This window comes from Myodes glareolus, chromosome 15, assembly GCF_982192425.1.
Source record: "Myodes glareolus chromosome 15, mMyoGla1.1, whole genome shotgun sequence".
Lineage (NCBI taxonomy): Eukaryota > Metazoa > Chordata > Mammalia > Rodentia > Cricetidae > Myodes > Myodes glareolus.
In genome coordinates, this window is record NC_142040.1 from 37,333,266 (window position 1) to 37,353,332 (window position 20,067).

General features: G+C 42.5%; 1 protein-coding gene across 1 annotated transcript; it reads left to right on the top strand.

Moving 5' to 3' along the window:
• Positions 1-379: 379 nt before the first annotated feature.
• Plk2 (polo like kinase 2) lies at positions 380-6,218 on the top strand. The gene is made up of 14 exons (XM_048443003.3): positions 380-791; positions 1,362-1,469; positions 1,622-1,738; positions 1,932-2,061; positions 2,283-2,370; positions 2,800-2,895; positions 3,001-3,199; positions 3,289-3,436; positions 3,762-3,859; positions 4,117-4,246; positions 4,466-4,706; positions 4,820-4,949; positions 5,192-5,302; positions 5,434-6,218. Exons 1-14 carry the CDS (start codon positions 531-533, stop codon positions 5,623-5,625), a joined length of 2,049 nt encoding a protein of 682 aa, XP_048298960.3. The 5' UTR covers positions 380-530; the 3' UTR covers positions 5,626-6,218.
• The last annotated feature ends 13,849 nt before the right edge of the window (positions 6,219-20,067 follow it).

Here is a 20,067-nt window from a genome sequence, read left to right on the forward strand (position 1 = left end):
GGCGGTGGCCCCCCAAGCGCTCCGGGTCTCCGGATGCAGCTTCGCCTAGCTCGCTGGGTGACACCGGTGTCCCGTCGCGGGGTGGTCAGGAGGGCTGTGCCAACCCTTCGACTCCCCCGATCATCACCCAGCATCCTTGCCCAGCCAGAGACCCGACAGGGCGTTCGCCCTTGGGTTTCTGTTTTCCACCTCCAAGGTCAGGGCGTGCAAAAAACCGGGGTCACTTCGCGCTCCGCCACCTCCAAGCCGGGTCGAAGCCACGCGGCCAACCCGCACCTATCCAAGGCGCTAGCTCCAAAGCCAGAGGGCGGGGCGTCCTCCCTGACGTCACGAGGCCCCGCCCATCCCAGCCGGGGAATAAAAGGGTTCACGGCTCGCTCTCGCTCGCACAAGCGGAGCTGGATGTCAGAATAGTCGGTCGGCTGAGGAACTAGGGACTTAGAAACCAGGGACTTGAGAACCAGGGCTAGCCCGGACGCGTGTCCGTGCCTCGGAGGTGGCAGCAGGCAGAATCGGGTGGCCGGGCCACGATGGAACTCCTGCGGACTATCACCTACCAGCCCGCCGCTGGCACCAAGATGTGCGAGCAGGCGCTGGGCAAAGCTTGCGGCGGGGACTCGAAGAAGAAGCGACCTCAGCAGCCCTCTGAAGACGGTCAGTCCCAGGCCCAGGTGACCCAAGCGGCACCACACCACCATCATCACCACTCTCACTCGGGACCTGAGATCTCGCGGATTATTGTCGACCCCACGACGGGGAAGCGCTACTGCCGGGGCAAAGTGCTGGGCAAGGTGAGGAGCTGCCGGCCGGCGTCCGGCGGCGGGGTGGGAGGAAGGGGAGGGCGGGTTGCCCGGGCAAGTAGAGCAGACGGGACCCGAAGCTCGCGCTTCTCGTTTCCCCAGCTGTCTGGCCCGTGCGCGACGTGGGTTCCTCACCTGCCCTCCTGGGCTTCTGTGCGCCGACAGCGCTGGGGATCGGCTTTGCATCCTCAGCCTAGGCTTTGCTCCTGAGTCTAGGAAGGAGCAACCGAGAGCGGTCTAAGTTAGCCCCAGCTCTAGCCACCTGATCCCCTGGGAACTCGACTGTCAAATTTCTACAGAGTCTATTTTCCACCTTTCTCCCTTCCACTCCCCTCTCCATGGAGCTCTCCTTTGTAAAAGGGAGACTAGTAACTGGCCAGGTTTCCAGGAATGTATTTCCCTTCCCAAAGGGACCATTTTACAAACCAGAATGCATCCCTCTGCTCACCCCTCTGTTTCCCCAATTTTTGCTTTTTCTTTCCATCTATGTATTCATTTATTTTAAACGTTAGCCCTCCATTTTCTTGGGCTCAAATCCATCTCGGCTTTGTTTCCTCTCAGGGTGGCTTTGCAAAGTGTTACGAAATGACAGATCTGACAAACAACAAAGTCTACGCTGCAAAAATTATTCCTCACAGCCGAGTAGCTAAACCTCATCAAAGGGAAAAGGTGTGTATGACTGTTGAGCAAAGTATTTTCTTTGTGTGCAGGGATGGCCCTTCCCTGTTAGAAAAATGTCTCCTGCATGTGTAAGCCCCGCCTTTCCAGAGACGATGGGAGGTTCATAAGCCTTATTTTGCTATTTCTTTTTCTTTTCTTAGATTGACAAAGAAATTGAGCTTCACAGAATCCTGCATCACAAACACGTAGTGCAGTTTTACCATTACTTTGAAGACAAAGAAAATATTTACATTCTCTTGGAATACTGCAGCAGACGGGTAAGGGCTAACTCCCCGGTCAGTGCACTCTCTAACAGAAAGCTGATGTGGTGTCTGGAACACATTTTAGCTGGGATTTTAGCCGGGACAGTTCATATTCCCACCATGTCAACGGGCACCACTAGTCTGGCAAGGGGAAGCCCGATTTGGCTGACTGTTTGACAAATTCTCTTTCTCCGCTTCTCTTCCTTAGTCCATGGCTCACATCTTGAAAGCAAGGAAGGTGTTGACAGAGCCAGAAGTCCGATACTACCTCAGACAGATTGTGTCGGGACTCAAGTACCTTCATGAGCAAGAAATCCTGCACAGAGATCTCAAACTAGGTGAGCCCTCCACTGCAGAAGCTGGGGAAGCTGGTGGGCCAGAGGGGGGGTGGAGGGGGGTGGTGTTGTTAGAGAGATGTCGGTTTTTCCCATCCTCCCTGAGTGTTCTTAATTGGGACTGAGCCTTTTGAATGGGTGACTTTAGTGGAGGATGCTGGCCTCCGGAGAAGCTCCACTCCAAGGGAGTTCACAATTCATTTTTTTTTCTCTGTCTTCTATAGGGAACTTTTTTATTAACGAAGCCATGGAACTGAAGGTTGGCGACTTTGGTTTGGCAGCCAGACTGGAGCCATTGGAACACAGAAGGAGGTAAGAGTCATGTCTTAGCTGGGTTTCATGGAGACCAAGTACACCTTTTTTTACGTCCGATTTATTACTTCATAGAAAGTTAGTTCACACTAAAATCTGTAAACCATGGTAATGTTACTGAAACAAATGTCCACCGTGAATCCGGGTGACTTACACCTCTACACCTCGACACTGATTATTCACCATCAGGTGTTTTATTTTGCCTGAAATATGTAAACCATCTGGTCTCAGTTGGTTAAAAACACTTGGTCCTATGGGCTGAAAAAATTGTACACACATTAAAAACTTATCAAAAGAAACTTGATCAAATCGAAACACAGCATAAAACTTTGAGGCTTTATTTTCCATTGAGTCACCCCCCCCAGAGAGAAATAAGTTTAATGAATGCAATGGTTCCTAATTAGATCTTGCTATCTTCTGTCTTTTCAGAACAATATGTGGTACTCCCAATTATCTCTCTCCTGAAGTCCTCAACAAACAAGGACATGGCTGTGAATCAGACATCTGGGCCTTAGGCTGTGTGATGTAAGTAAATGCCAGAGTATCTCAAAAGCGAATTTGACCCGGTCATGAAATCTCAGAAAGAGTTCCTTTTTGACCGTTCCTGAAGATGTGTTTCTGCATACCCAGGTACACGATGCTGCTAGGAAGGCCTCCTTTCGAAACCACAAATCTGAAGGAAACGTACAGGTGCATAAGGGAAGCGAGGTATACGATGCCGTCTTCATTACTGGCCCCAGCTAAGCACTTAATAGCTAGCATGCTGTCCAAAAACCCAGAGGACCGCCCCAGTTTGGATGACATCATTCGGCATGACTTCTTCATGCAGGTCAGTGCCCTCTCTGACCTCTCGCTGAAATGGCCTGTCGTTGCCCTGAGTGCCGAAGAGGTTTCTGATGTTCTCTTCTGATTCCACAGGGCTTCACCCCTGACAGACTTTCTTCTAGCTGTTGCCACACCGTCCCAGACTTCCACTTATCCAGCCCGGCCAAGAATTTCTTTAAGAAAGCTGCTGCTGCTCTGTTTGGTGGCAAAAAAGACAAAGCAAGATATAACGACACACACAGTAAGTGTTAAGACGCCTCTTCCCTCCCTGTAGCCAAGATTACCCTTGAATGTGATGACCGAGCTGAGGCTTTACTACTGGCTTAATTTCACCAGTACGCTTGCGCCTTGCCGGCTTTTGACACTAGCAGCGTAATAAATAGGCAACGAGAGCTGACTGATAGCTTTCGTTTGCTGAACCCTGAAGTGCGTTGCGTGTGTAATTGCCGGTGATGGCAATGATGAAAAGCAGGTTTTGCTCTGGCTGCCCAGAAGACATAGAGCTAGCTCTGCTCCATCCTCACTGGGATAGATTAACATGTACCATCCTTTTCCTCAATTTACAGATAAAGTGTCCAAAGAAGATGAAGACATTTACAAGCTTAGGCATGATTTGAAAAAGACTTCGATAACCCAGCAGCCCAGCAAACACAGAACGGATGAGGTATGTTGGGGAAGAACCCAAGCGTGTAGACATTTTAGTTCATTTCCAATTCTCGGGTCATCAGCATTTTGACGGTGATTGGGGGGCTGAAGCCATGTTTCCAGTCGCTAGACGGCAGTAGCTTTTCTCTGGCTTATGGCCGTGGCTTTCGGATAAGCTTTCCCAGTAATTACCATAATCTCATTTTAACCTGAAGTTTCAAATATAAATAGACTTCGTTCCTTGACTCATCGTATGGTTCTTCTTGTCCTTTGAAGGAGCTGCAGCCGCCTACCACCACAGTTGCCAGATCCGGAACATCCGCAGTGGAAAACAAGCAGCAGATTGGGGATGCGATCCGGATGATAGTCAGAGGGACGCTTGGCAGCTGCAGCAGCAGCAGTGAATGTAAGCGGCCGAAACCATAAATTCTAAGACGAGTCCTGTATGCTAAGTAACCAGGGTCAATTTAATAATCTAATTTAGCACAGAAGCAAAATTATAGAATTGGAGAAAAGACACTCAGTAACCTTGATTTCTGTGTCTTTCGAATTAGTGTGGGGAAACACCAGGACCCGTGGTTTTGGTGTAAACAATGCCGTCATTTCCGTCTCTGTGACTTCCCAGGCCTTGAAGACAGTACCATGGGAAGTGTTGCAGACACAGTGGCAAGAGTCCTTCGAGGATGTCTAGAAAATATGCCGGAAGCTGACTGTATTCCCAAAGAGCAGCTGAGCACTTCCTTTCAGTGGGTCACCAAATGGGTCGATTACTCCAACAAGTACGGCTTCGGGTACCAGCTCTCGGACCACACCGTTGGAGTCCTTTTCAACAATGGCGCCCACATGAGCCTCCTTCCAGACAAAAAGTAAGCACGTCTGATTAATGCAATCTGCCACGTCTCTGCTGTCGCGCTAATGAAATCTGGAAACGGTGATTAATTGCTTCTCATTTTTCTTTTCTATCTTTCCTGATTTTTAGAACGGTTCACTATTATGCAGAACTTGGCCAGTGTTCTGTTTTCCCGGCAACAGATGCCCCCGAACAATTCATTAGTCAAGTGACGGTGCTGAAATACTTCTCTCACTACATGGAGGAGAACCTCATGGATGTAAGTACCATGGCTTTAGAGACGAGATAGTGGATGCAGCCTAGAGCTGGTAGCATCTGCATCACTTTGAAGTTTAGTTCAGATTCTCATGTCTTATCTTAGATGCAGTGAGTCAGGGTCTCTGTGGAGGCAGAGCCAGGAATCTGGAGGCCAGTCTGAGACTTAAGAGTTTGAGAGACACCGTGTGATGCCCACATGGTATAGTTTCATAGGCTCTAACCGTCTCTCCTGACTTCTTCCAGGGTGGCGATCTCCCTAGTGTTACTGATATTCGAAGACCGCGGCTCTACCTCCTTCAGTGGTTAAAATCTGATAAAGCCTTAATGATGCTCTTCAATGATGGCACATTTCAGGTAACTGAGCCCTTTGTGGAGGTGCATGTCCTAAAACCTAGCTTAGCTGATTTAATTTTTGGCAGAACTTTTATTACTCCTTGAGTATTTGAGTATTTAGCAAGTCCTAATGTCCGTGTTTATTTTTAAAGGTGAATTTCTACCACGATCATACAAAAATAATCATCTGTAACCAAAATGAAGAATACCTGCTCACGTACATCAATGAGGACAGGATATCTACGACCTTCAGACTGACGACGCTGTTGATGTCTGGCTGTTCGTTAGAACTAAAACATCGAATGGAATACGCCCTGAACATGCTCTTACAGAGGTGTAACTGAAAACCTTTTCGAGTGGACCCTATGGGACTCCTTTCCACTGTGAGATCAACAGAGAAGCCAGCGGCAGGACACAGAGCATGTTGGCGAAGATGGACGGGGAAGGTACGACGACAGACCCTCAGTGGCCTGCTGGACTCCTGGAACCAGGCCGGCGTAAGGTGTATAGTTGACTTTGGACAATCCGAGGGTGGAGCAGAATGCCGTTTTCCTGAAGTACCCGTCGCTAAAAGGTTTATCGGACAATTTTGCAGAACGATGCATTGACTCTTAAGTTCTCTGCGTGGAGAGCACTTTCAGCCGGAGGACTTGGAACTGTGAATATACTTCCTGAAGGGGAGGGAGAAGGGAGGGTACTCCCTTGCTGTTTAAAGGCTACAATCAGAGCCGCTTTTGGCTGCTTAACTGTGAACTATGGCCATATATAATTTTTTTTTGGTTATTTTTGAATACACTTGTGGCTGGAAAAGTGCATTCCTTGTGAATAAACGTTTTATTTATTACAGCCCCAAGAGCAGTATTTATTATGAAGATGTTCCTTTTTTTTTATGTTGACCATTTTGAACTCTTGGCAATAAAGAGTATGAAAAGAGAAACTGTGGTCTCCTCTCCTTCCTCCTGCGCAGCGCCGCACCAGTGCGGTCTTTGAGCATGGCTTCCTGACACTCCAGCACACATCACATACATAAACAAACTAGAAAGGTCTTCATAGTTCCTAGTGACGCTGTCTCGAAAAGCAGTCTTTGAAATCATAGTTCCAACTATGGACTTTCTGCGAGGACCCAACTTAAGAGTACAGCAGGGCTATCACTTTTTACACCCCCCTCCCCGCAGCCCCCTCCTCCTGCTAAATCTCAAACCACTTTGTCTCTAAAGTAACTCCTCAAAAATCATTTAACTTCGAACCGAAAAGCATAGTGATCCTGTGCAAACAGACCTCTCATTACTAAGTGAGCAGGTTCAGAAGGTTTACCTTAATATGGACAGAACTATGCGTTATAATGCATGTGCCACTTAAATGCATTACTCAGCCTTAACTTGCCTAAACACTTCCAGTGCCGCTGGCAGTACTGGTTCATAATCCAGGAGTTGGAAATGTTTTGTTAATAAGTCACGATTTTCTTCTGGTGTATGGGGGTTGAGAAGACACCTGTGAACCAAGCTATGGCTTGGGTCCATCTTTTCACCTAGTAGCTTATCGAAGAGGCAAATCAGATAAGGTTTTTCTTTCAGTGAAAGCTACAGAAAGAGTGTGTTTATCCTGTTACTCTCAACATACAATAACCCGCATATGATGCTCGTACATTTTGTTGTTGTTCAACTGTAGTCATGCTACAAGAAGACACTATCCTGGAAAAGAAAACCATGGTTTTTTTTTTAGAGCTGCTCACATTGTGATTCTATACGGTGGTGGGGGGTGCAGAAGTAGATTGCCGTTGGATATTTGTTTATCTGAAGCAGATTCTGCACTTCATACGCTTCGCTAGTGAAAGCCAAAGATGAGAACTTGCTATAGGTATTTCATGAGTCCCCAATAGCCTTTTCCTGCCCTGAGTTTTCTATGTATCAAAATTTAATTTTTTGGTTAATGAATTAGAGAGCTGGCCGAACAGAACTAAATAACAGATGTGCACATGTTGAATCTAATTTCCTGAGCAGAGAACAAGCAATAGAGTTAGACTAGTAAAAGAAATGTTCTAAAGAATTTGACAGTGGAACACTGTGTGTTCCTCCCATGCTTTAGGGCAGACTTCTTCATTCTTGTATTTATTGAGCATCTGCTATATGACAAGGTGCAGAACCTGGACTCGAGTGCATGGACCTTAGATTGCCGGAAGTCTCCGAGTGGCAGAAACTGTGCATCCGCCTCAATCCTATCAGTGCAATGATAGTATGCTGAAGGTGGGCACTGGGCCTTGTGATGACTGAGGACAGGAATCATAGGGAAGAGTTCCGAGGATGGATGGGGGGACTCAGAAGCAGACACCAGAGAAGGAACAGTCTTTTGGAGAGTTTGTAAGATGCTTCAGGGCTAACTGGAAGTCTAAAGCGCCAAATAGCTTTAAGCAAGTGAAATAATGTATAAGTAGCCGAAGACAGAGAGAGCCCCCAGCAGAAGTGTGCATATGAACAATGGCATGAAGAGGTTGAAGAGACAGATAATATGCCCTGCATGCAGGCACTGAGTCTGCATCTTGGAAGCTGTGTGTAGACTGACTGGGACACTTTTAGTTTTGTTTTGGTTTTAGTTTTTTGTTTGTTTATTTTTTAGGCGCTAGCTCTAACTGGCTTTTAACCCAATATGAAACCTATCCTGCCCTGGAACTTATAGTGATCCTCCTGCCTCAGCCTCACGAATGCTGGAATTACAAGCGTTCGTCACCAGGCCTGGTTTGCTGCAATTTCAAGCAGGAGAGTAATGTATGTTAGATCTTCAACGTTCATCCTGGCAACATAGATGGAATAGGCGAAGAACAAAATTAAGAGCAGGAGCCCAAACAGTGAAGAAATGAATATTGTGATCAGGGTGAGAAAGGACTGGAGACTTAGCATAAGGAAGCAAGGGCTTAGGGTCTCCCTTGGTCAAGTGGCGGAGGTGACTTACTGTGTGTACATTGGCAGAAATGGAAAGGCTCCTGGCAGCGACAGTCTGATGCTGAGAGATGGATAGTGAGTTTAAGACTGTAAATCAGATTCATATGGAGATACAGATGTGGTCCAGAAAGTACTTGGATTAAAGTGTTTGTTTCTCGAGAGTAATTTGGGAGTGACAAGGTGTAGGCTAATACTCTGGGATTGGAAACCCACGAGGGTTGCTTCTTATTGTCCACCCACCTAACACTTGTGTTTTAAAATGCAGTGGGCATCTCCATAAAACACAAGAGTGATAAGTCATTGCCATGGAGGAATAAGACCAACAACAAAAAATACCAAATAACTGTCACAGACACAAAGATTCCAAATTCCACCAAATAACCACAAAATAGCATGTGCCTTTTATGAGCACACTTGTTCCCAAGACTGTTTCTCCAGTAATGATCATAAGTCATAGATGGGCACAGGTGAGAGCAGACACTTAAGTAATAAGACTTGTTAGCTTTCCGAATGGTAAAGACTGCTATCCACTAAGCTTGGTACGGCCATTACCGTCTCTTGGATGTCATTACTTGACATTTACGATGTATATATTTCAAGTCCCTCATCCCTTTCTGAATTATGCCTTAATGAACACTCAATGCCTGTTATGCAGAAAGCATTCTTTAATAGCAACGCTGAAAAGTCAGTTCTGATTGTGGTTTTGAAACCTGTGATCTTTGTTAGAAAGCTGTCTCTGAACATCGACCTCTTCATTGGTCAATATTCAATGCTAAGAAAGCCACTTGTACACCAAAAGGGCTCCATAAATATTCACACTCATTTTGTGCTGTTTCCCGTGCTATTTTCCTTACCTGCAATGGCAGGAATCCTGATTACCTAGGATGTAAAGCAGATGACTCATGCCTGTTTCCTGTCTATCCAGTCTTCCTCTCCTGCTTCAGTTAGCACAGCAAAAATAACTGTAAAAGGTTCCAGCCGAAGGAGTCTAATGGAGAGCACCGGCTTGTAGGTGCTGGGGCAGCGCCAGCACCTGCCAGGAGTTAGGGAGGCAACCGGAAGTTATTACTACCCCAACAGCTACAGGGATCCAGAGAAAAGTGGGTTTGTTCATAACCATGCTCTCCTAGAACATACTAGAACCATGTCACAGAAGAGATCAATGTAGATACTGCTGTGAAGGGCCTCATTATATACTTGGGTGAGAAATAAAGGCAATGAAATATTCTGGAAGCTCTTCCCCCTTGCTCTCCAGTTGCCAAGTGACCATTTGAGAGGAAGCCAGGAGAGGAGCAAACTGAGCGATTCTTCCACTCCAGAATGAAGGCGGGGACGGGAAGGAATGCACGTGAGTCTCAGCAGGCAACGCGTGACCAATCGTTTTCCTTTCTTCCTTAATTGTTCTCTTCCCGTTTTGTGCCATTTTCATTTTCTCCCTCGTGTGAAATCGCAAAGAGGCATTGCTGTCCGGAGCTGTGGCAGCACGCACAGGGCCTGCTCACGTCTGCGTCAATGGAATCCTAGAGCTGCAAGAAGTGGGCACACACTCTCATCCCTGCCTCAGAAGCTCCCTTGACAGCCACTAGCAGATGCAAAGTTAGTTTTCTCCAAAGGAGTCTCACTGAGGAAATCAACCATTCTTCAGGGTAGGCCCCACGCCCAGGAGTAAATGGTCTCATAATGTTAGTGTTTGTTTTGTTTTGTTTTTCCCCCATCTGCAAGGAACCCTTTGCATACCCAGTATGGCGCCTAGCAGGTTTTTATGGGATTTCAGAGTGTGTGTCTCTGGTATGTGTTTCTTGAGTTTTCTTCCTTGGCTCTTTTTCTTGTTTGGTTGTTTTGTTATATTCCAATTTGTTTGTCTTTGATTTATTTTATTTTATTGTATTATTATCACTTAGATGCCAGTTGTGGTTTCTAAGAAGAGACAGAAAGGGTGTGGGCCTGCATGGGATGTGGGGTGAGGAGGAACTGGCAGGAGTAGAGGGAGGAAATACCATAATCAGAATATATTATATTTAAAAAACTATTTTCAACAAAGGAAAGAAAAAAATGAGCTATAGTAGCTTGTTACTAGGCAACAGGATGACAGACAGTGAAAAATTTAAAAGGAGAACAAAATAGGGTAGGAACATTAAGACTGGATTTATTTTTACTTTAGGACTGTGTGACTTTCAATATCAGATCATTTTTATATTATAGAGATACGATTAACCTAATGAAAATGTGTAACTAAAAATAAGTGGTTGCGTGTCTATGGGGTACACAGAGAAATCAGTTATTGGTACTGTAAGGCAATCCCATATATAGGACGGTGAATATGTTTTAATGCTTGTAACAAACTCTCCTGTAAACGTAAGTCTGCAGGGTCCACCTTGCTGTTCCTTTTCTTAGAAGATATGCTAATCTTTATAAACCTGAACCCATGTTTCAGTCTAATATTTCTTTGTGCCTTGTTAACTTTTATAATGGAATAAATTTCCTTAAGTCAACACAACTTAATTGTTTTCGTGATCTCAATTTAGGACTTCCACATGAAGCTTTGGACTATAGTATCATGGTTCATCAATATTCAGAATTCAGCTCAATAGGATATATGGATTTTGCCTCTGGGATAACCCTGATAGCTCCTGGATATACAAAGCAAAATTGATTTGAATTATTGAGGTACAAGAGAAAATGAAAAAGTTACTGAGTTATCTCTGCTGTGAAATACTGAATAATTAGATAGTTTAAGCTTCATGCAAGAACATTGTTCTCTTCCCAGCTGGGCCTATATAACAATTTGGTGTTATAACAGGGCACAGGCTTAAATGAAACAAAATACACAACACCTTCCTTTTGTACTTCCGTGGGCTCAATAGCAGCAGAATGACCTTTAACGTTGAGATCATAATGTCCAACATGCTGTGAGAGGCCCACCAGGATATCAACTTGTTTATGATGTGCGCGATCCCACTAACAAAAAGACTCGAAACCAGGATTATGTGAGTTTTGAGAACTTTGGAATGAGGAAGGTGTTTAAGTATTTCAAGAGCTGAAGAAAGGCAAAGTCCAGGCAAATGATGCAGCAGCTGGGAAAGCCAGTCAGATCACTAGATAAGGGTAGAGCTCCTGCTCGCTGGTGACTGTGAGCTCCAGGCCCTGTGAAGTAGAGAGGAGATCGATTTGGTGCGTTTGCTGGTTTTGACTCTAGGACTCCAGGGTGACATCACTAAACATGGAGATGGAAGGGCATGTGCAGGGACATGCCATTGTAATCCTAAACATAGATGTAAAGACAACAATGACTCTAAGCATTGATAGTAAAATGTAGCAAACCAACAAGGTAACGATGTGTTTTCTGTATGTATTCCCTTTTAATTTCATGTTTGAGTTTAATTTTTAGTAATGATTGTGTTTAGCAATTGAATGCATAATTTCTGAAACTTTACGGATCGGTTCTGATGAAATGGGTAGATAAGCTCCTATATGGCTTGAACTTGGTCTTCCAAGCTCATGTCTCTGAAACATGGTCCGGTTGGCTTTTACATACTTCCATCTTAAAGACTATACTTGAAGGGATCATTTCTATAGTTTGTTATATACTTTTATCTTTTTAAATAATGACAGACTAGAATGCTTTACAATTAATTTTTTTTCCGTATAAACGTTGGTCAGTGCAAACGGCACTTGGGGCTCAGACGAGATTTTCTTGTCAGTCCTTTCTGCTGACCAGCTCAGGTGTGGGACTGTAAGGCCGCCTCCTCCACAAACCACTTGCTGAGCAGAGAAGAGCCTGCCTGGAGCACAGCATGAGCGCAGCTCACACGGACTCTGTGAGAGCCGGGTTTCTTAGCCCAGTGGGTCAGCAGTGACCAGAGTGAGTTTTCAAGTCAAAACTTCAAAACTGTTACAGAAAGGCCAGGTTCAATGGATCTTTTATGGACATTTTGAAGAAAATAGTTTTTTATTTAGAAATGAAGAGGTTAGTGGAAAAATGTCCAAATGAATGCACACATATCATTTTTTTTCTCTATAAGAACTGTAAAGTACACCTTTACCTTCAGGGAGCATTGCATACTTTGGGGCATGTAAGGCTGGCTATTGCTGTAATAGTCCAGTTCTTTTCACCAATATTGAACAGTAGGACGTTGCAGAAAATAATGCCCGTATGTGGAGGGTAACTGCACATCCCAGTTTACCTGGAAAAATTTAGCAACAGAAGATTATATACATATATGCACACACATATACATGTTTCTAAAGAGTCTACGTATGTATCTTCAGAATCTTTAGAAACATCATCAGCCCTTTAATTTTTAACGTAGCCAAGATGCATCCCATATGAACCACTTTTCATGCTACTGGACATTTAGTCTCAGTTTTGGGGCAAAGAAATCTAATATTGTTTTTCATGTGGTAAGAATCTACGACATTGTTTTATGGTTCATCAAGCACGGTAACAAAAAAGTGAATTTAGTATACACAAACTTTCTCACATCTTAGGACACACCGTGGCATGCTGTACTTCATGTGCTTGCGATAATTACAGCTATTACAGCAAAAGATGATTGCCGGTCAAAGGCAATACGGTAATGGGAATGAAAGACATGCATTTGAGGAGGATACTATTTCACTACTCCCAAGCTTTTGAAGAATCTGACCCATGACCAGTTACCTGTCATTTTGGTTTGTTGGTACAGAATTGTATTAAACAGAAATATTACTTCACCTTAGTTGCAAAGAGAGCAGATGGAAATAGACTCCTCTCCTCAAAGAAAAGCAATTTCCTTCAGTTTAGGCAGACATAACTGGGAAAATAATTTGAGACGAAATGGAGAATTAGATGAATTAGAATTATGCTCTGAGAATAATAGACCTCATTGACTTAAATGTGATTGACATCTATACTGTGGGGGCGGGGCTGAAACTCACCTGGAGATGATAAGCATTTAAATTTAGCCACAGGAGTTTCTTTTGACCACATTAGTTGGAATATCGTTGCTAACTAAACAAGCCAGAGTGCCGTAATTGTTTACCCTAGAAAGGGAAGTGATAAAATGGTCTTAGTCTGAGTTCCTAGAAACATCAAAAGGGTTTCACCTTGGACACACAGTGATTTAGTGATTCCTTTAGAGTTGCATTTGGATTGATTTATTGTGTGAGCCTAGCTAAGAGTTATAAGTATTAACTGCCTTGTGTAAGTCCGCAGCAGCTGGCACATCTGAGTGATATAGCATAATTTAACAGATAACAAGTTTAAACATTTGCCATGAGAGCTTCTCAGATCCAAGGGGCCTCTTCCTGAGCACTTGCTCTATCATAGCAATGTATTGTTTCTTGCAGTTCCATTTTTATTTTGTTGATGAAAAGAAGGAAAAAATCATGAGTTACAATGATGAGAAAGACGACCTTTGTTATATGTTCTTGAGGTTTTCCAACAGTTAAGTCAAAAGGAACAGATTTCAAAACCTTTTGGCTATATCAGCTTTCTCACTGAACCCTCAAAATTCTGTAATGTACAAAATAGCATACTATAGGTTGCATCATAGTGTCCAAATTCTTTGAAGGTAAAAAAAAAAATGAGTTCTTATTTTCATGGTATTAATTAGCTCAGCATCAAATGACTAAGTTAACTTCTTTTTTCATATTACCTCTTGGGCTAGGAGATGCCCCAGTGTTTAAAGGCTCTTGCTGATCTTCCAAAAAACCCCCGAGTACAGTTCCTAGTGCCCAAGTCTATTGGCTCACAGCTATCCGTAACTTAGTTCCAAAGAATGCAAAGCCGTCTCCTGGCCTCTGTAGGTACCCACACTCATGTGATGTACAAATCCAATCTCTCTCTCTCTCTCTCTCTCTCTCTCACACACACACACACACACACACACACACACACACACACACACACTCATGATCCTTAATATACCATTATTTCAGTGACTAAAAAGTTTTTTCAGTAAAGAATTGAAAAGCGTTGTCTTATTTTCAGCAGCATTACCTGCGTGGGAATTCTTTGAGCGGCACTGCTGCCCCAGTGCTAGTCTGGGTTGAAAGCACACCACGCATGTGCAGATGCAAGTTCCTTTTGTCAAGAAGCAACCGTGAGGCTGGAGAGTGGAGGGAATCTCGCTGTACGGCTGTGTTCTTATCTACTGGCTCCACTGAAATCATCATGATTGATTTTAAAATATCATGTGCTTGTCTGAAATAGGTAAAAGATGGGCTAAAAGGAAGTTTCCAGGCAATTTTAGGAAAGACTTTGGCTCCCTTCAGGGAATAAAAGCAGCAGGAAAAGCGCAGGAGTGATCGAGGGAGCAAAGCGAAAGGTGGGCGTTAGGAGGAGACATGGGCGTTCTTCACACTCCTCTGAGCCAGGATTTCATGTTTGACAAAGCAGACAAAATACATAAAGGTAGGTTTTCTTTCTTTCCTGGTTACCCTTTTAATTCAACACCAGCAGTTAGGCATAAGGAAAACACTTTATAAAACAGGTGTTTTTAGGGCAAATACCATGATTTCTTTGAACACCTTTGCCAGTCAGTGTATTGACTCATTTGCTTGCTATGAAGATAGCAAACATAAATGTTTCTAATTAGCCTTAGAAAAATGCGCTTTCCACAAAATAGTCAGCAATGTATACAATCACCCACAAGAAAGGATATTCATAAATTTTGGGTTCTGTTAGAAAAATGCTTCTCTATCATTTCAAGGTCAAAGTCCCTACCAAGGGTGCCTGTGAGGAAAACGTTTTGTTGGTTCAGCCGCTCTTGACGGTTCAATCCAATATGAAAGTTTGCACTTCTTATCTTAAAATTTCCTCTCAAGAATTAGCACGCCATATCAAATCTACAAGTCACAGCTGTCTCGCCGGCTTAATGTTTCATCCGCAGTAACGGGCTTGTTTAAGTAGACTCATCCATTTGGAAGACTTCAGCTGTCTGGCTGCTGTACCTTAGGCTCTTTCTGAGAGATTACATACCCCCGAGTTCTCCTGAGTGGGAGGCCTGCCAACCTGACTAATAAAGACTGTCACTGGGATTGACAATCCCCAGGCCCAGCAATGCTTCTATGCCACTGTTATATTATGTAGTGAAGTCATACTGTTGGTATCAGAGCAAAGCCTGCTTCATCATTTGGTGCTTTTTTTTTTTTTTAATGAGCTAGTGTCTGAAGAACAAACTGTTACCTAAATGGACCAATATAGCTATGTTTGTATCCAAAGCCAGTAAAATAAAATCTAAGGCATAGAGATAAAAAAATAAGGGATCTGGGGAGTCCCGAGTTGTTAGCTGGAAAAATCTATTTACTCTCTTGGTGCTTAGAGTAGAAAAAAAAAGACAGTAATATTTATAGTTAGCACCTGTGGAGAGCTTCCTTGACAAAACTTTAATTTCAGTAAAGAAAGCATCATATTTAAAATCATATAGCATAACTCTCATGTTCCTTAGAAAGGCCCTTTTACAACACTTCCGAAATGTTAGTTCATTGGCTTTGGTTTTGGTGGTGGAGGGCAGGTGTTGCCCTCCACATGATCATGACTCAATTGAACAGTTTGTTCATCATTGATGAGTGATTGCTTAACCTGAAGATTAAGAGAATAAACAAAATAAATTCATTTCTGTTCCCTTCTCTCTGAAACTGTTGGCAGGGCTGTCAAGGGTAATTCATTGAGACAAGATTTGAGGATGAAATCTTCTATCCACTCAGGTGTTCGTTCTTTGTAGAAACTTGGCTACAGCTGAAGCAGCAGAAAGGGCCATGGTGAGACAGCTGGGAATGGAGTCCTCAATTTGCCTTTGCTCCTCATGAGCTGTCCTGACTTAGACCAGGCCCTCCTCTGAGTCTGTGTTACTACATTTACAAATGAAGACAGTGACTTAACCCTACGTGGGGCTATTTTGAAGATCCTATGTCACAATAGATTCGATGTTTTTCTTTTGTTTTCCTTTTTTTTTCTTTTTCTGAGACAGGACTTCACTTTGTCTCTTAAAATGGCTTAGAACTCACTCTATGGCACAGGTGGTCCATGAACTCGTTGCAGTCATTCCTATATGACCACAGCCTGCATGCTGGGATTGCATACATGAGCCTGTATCTAGCTCCTACAATACTTTGGGGAAAGGCAAAATGCAAAAGTGTTTTACCAGAGTGAGATGTGATTATAATCAGTGTTGTCAATGCAAAGGGCGACGCTTTGGCTGAGGAACCTAGAGGTGTCCTGGTGGTAGGAATGGCATTGGAAGCAGATGGCAAAGATGAAGACTGAGTGAAAAAAAATAGCTTCATTGTTCATTTTCAGAATCTCTCCAATTTGTTATTGCAAAATCTTCAGCTTGTAGTGAAATTCTCTCCTCCCACTTGTTTGGGAGTCTGCAGGGATTCATGTTGGCATTCTCATGTAGGTTCTGATGAGGGGGAGGAAGTCTTCCCATGGACAATTTACACCCTAAGCAGGAGCTGTTTTTGAAGTTTGGTTGCAACAAATTGATCTAATGGCTTCCCATATTTAATGCTGTTTGATCATTCCTACAAACCAGTGCCTTTCATTTTTCTCTGAACTTTTATTGTTCATATAGAGTCAAACATCTCAATTTAGCTTGTTTTCCCAGCCATTACCAGATTATCTACAATATGAAATTTTTTAGCATAGTCTTAATGTCTTTATTCAAAAATTTTTTTTTAGGAAACAAATGAGATTAATCACACAAACACAAGAGATATGATGAGAACAAAGCAGTAGAACTAATCAAAATGTTCTGAAATACAGAGTGCCCTGCGAATAATGATGAGGTGGGTGGGGAAGGTGCAGCATCAGCATCAATAGCCTGGCTTTATCTCTCCAAACAAGCATCACCGATAAATGATGAGTATCACTGGAGATGGCTCAATGCTCAGTTTAGGTTTGATGTACTGTCTCTTATTCCTGCCCCCAGCTGCACGTCTACAGAGGTGAATGGTCAGAATGGGGATCTAGGCAACTTAATTAGCATAAAGAAGAAAGTTATTCTTTATCTTCTTAATTATATATGCTGTGCCTTTTCAAGGGTAAATATATTACATCTTGAAAAAAGAAACTTCAAAATTAAATTTTAACTTCTTTCCAAATAGACAGTTTGAAGCGTTAAATTCAGTTTGTACTATATGCCTTGGTGGCGGAAGCTTTGGATTAAAGAAATGAACCTTGTGCTATGAAAATTACCCCAGAGGATTTCATTGCACCAACATTCTTTTATTCATAAGTAATTTATCTCAAAACTTATTTTCATGTATACCCACGAATATGCTAATATAAATTTTGCTTCTATCCACAAGTAATTGTATATCTTATGGGCAAAACCAGCTCCTATTACAATGCAGATGCTGACCCAGTGTCTTTTCTGAGGGTTTTCTTAAGCACACACAGGGCTGCAATTCAATCAGGTTGTTGCAGGTTGATTTTCACATGTTTTCCCTCTTTAGGTCACCTGAAACCATTGAATAATATTTACTGATATCAGGTCTCAATGTATATTAGTAAGTCTCACTTCTTCCTGAGCAGTAGCTCTAGCATCTCAAGACAAGAAGTCATTATTTATTCAAAACTGTCTATATTTACCATTGAGATATAAAATTCTATAGAGAAGAAATGAAATCACATTTTATTCATATTTAGTTTGATAAAATTTAGAGGTGTCTTCCAAGAAAGCTTATTGAATTTGGAGCATAATTCTGGAAAACCAAGGATTATGAAATTTGCCAATGTAATAGAGAATTCTTATTAACAAGGAAAGCAATAGAGAGAGTGCTTTATGCCACTGAACGTAAACCAGGTCTTTGCATACACACACGCTTAAGTTATTGCATTAATATTTTAAGCTGATCATTAAACTTTAGGCTCAAAATTCACTATTAAATAAAATTCAATCTTTAAATATTAAACCACAAGAGACTACAGTGTTTCTGTTTTGCTGAGTCAGCAGGCAGTTGGGCAAGTTTGCAAAGATTTGAGAAAGTACGATCGAGCCAAGAGGCGCTGTTTCGTGTTTGTGGTGGTGTTAATCGGAAATAATGAAATGTGCTTAGACCAGCTGAGTCAGAGCGCACACCTTGTTCTAAAGTGAGTGTTTACCATCGCCGTGATTAACAATCCAGATGCCTTTTTCTTACACAAACCACTGTTGTTCACCTTCGTTTATCCCTTTTTATCCTTCTCAATGCATTAATTATGATGTTCCCTTTGGAGGATACAACCTGTGTGTGTGTGTGTGTGTGTGTGTGTGTGTGTGTGTGTGTGTGTGTGCTTGTGTGTCTATGACTTGTTTGAAGAGCAATCATGTTATCTCAGAGGACAAATTTAATCTATTATAATTTAATCTATGAATGCTACTATAAAAGTATTTATAGATTTGATTTATAGATTTGAGCTAAGGATACTCATATTAGCAATTTTGTATGACTTTTAGAAGATAACCCCTAACCTTATGCAGAGACAGACTTTCAGACACAATCCCTTGAGAGTCCTGATAGGATGCTTGGAAACAATCCTCCTTCACTTTTTAGACATGTTTACTTTGCACAACATAGCAGGACATTCCTGGAAACTCAGTGCCGGGTTACTTCTGCATTTCCTTGTTGGTTTCTGGATAAAACTACGTCAGATGGTTATTTTCCTTAGCAAAAACTAAATGTTATTGGGTTCTTCTTTCTCTTCAAAGCTGATTTTTGGAAACTAGGCAATTTAATTCATACTTGGCGTCCTGTTTATGACATTTGTAGATGCTCATCTTTTTTTTTTTTCCTGGACTGTTTCCCAAATTACCAGCTTTTATTTTACCAAATAAAGTACTATTGTCTAAAATTGCATTTATTTATTTATTATTTATTTATTCAGTCATTCATTTATTTTGACAAAAAGAGAGAGATTGTGTGTGTGTGTGTGTGTGTGTGTGTTAGAGAGAGAGAGAGAGAGAGAGAGAGAGAGAGAGAGAGAGAGAGACTTGTAGTGGTCAGCAGTGGAATATGTTTATGATAACCACATTTTATAAAATTTACAAAGTATTTTAATTTCAAATAACTCAACCTCTGCTTCCCCTGTGTTAGGCATCCCTTCTTAGAAGGTAGTGCTGGGATTGGTCGTATTTGGTTCATTAGGCATTGAAAGCTGGAGGGTGCATCCGTTACAAAAAGCTTTCTCCACGCTCATATGAATATGTATGGAGACAACTTTGAATTTTTTTAGCACATCCTCTCAACGTGTGTGCCTCAATATGACCCTCATATATCCTCTCTCTCTTCTTAAATATATCAAAATATTTGAAAGATATTTGACAAAGTCATCTCATCCTTCAGCAATTGTTGAAAACATTAGCGTAAAAACATTGCAATTTGTTTAAACATGGATGAATGCTAATTATTTCTGGGCATTATAATTTTGATGCTTTGCATATCATGAAAATGCACCTTGATTTTGATTTGATAACATATCGCAATGAGATCCATATCTCAGTGTCACATTCTGCTGCCATTCCCTTAAATGTCACTATTGAATTGATCCTGGCTACTGACATAATGCCCATCATTCAAAATGTTTAGTGGGTTCTGGATGTAGACGTGTAAATGATTCTTAGCAACTTCTAGGTTATACAGAGCAAGGTAGGAGGAGAATGCTTTATAACACCTAGAAAGCCAACTGAAAGCCAAATGCAATGAACCTGCACTGGTGGTTACACGGAGAATCCAGGCAGTTAGTTCATGTGAAGTGACCCCGTGAGCTGAGAGTGAGCTCAGTATGACTCAGATGCTCAAAGGCTGCTCTCGGATCCACTCTTCCCTGCCTCTCTCCGCCTTTCAGGAACCAATCTCTTTCCTGAGGTTCTCAAATCCCCACCT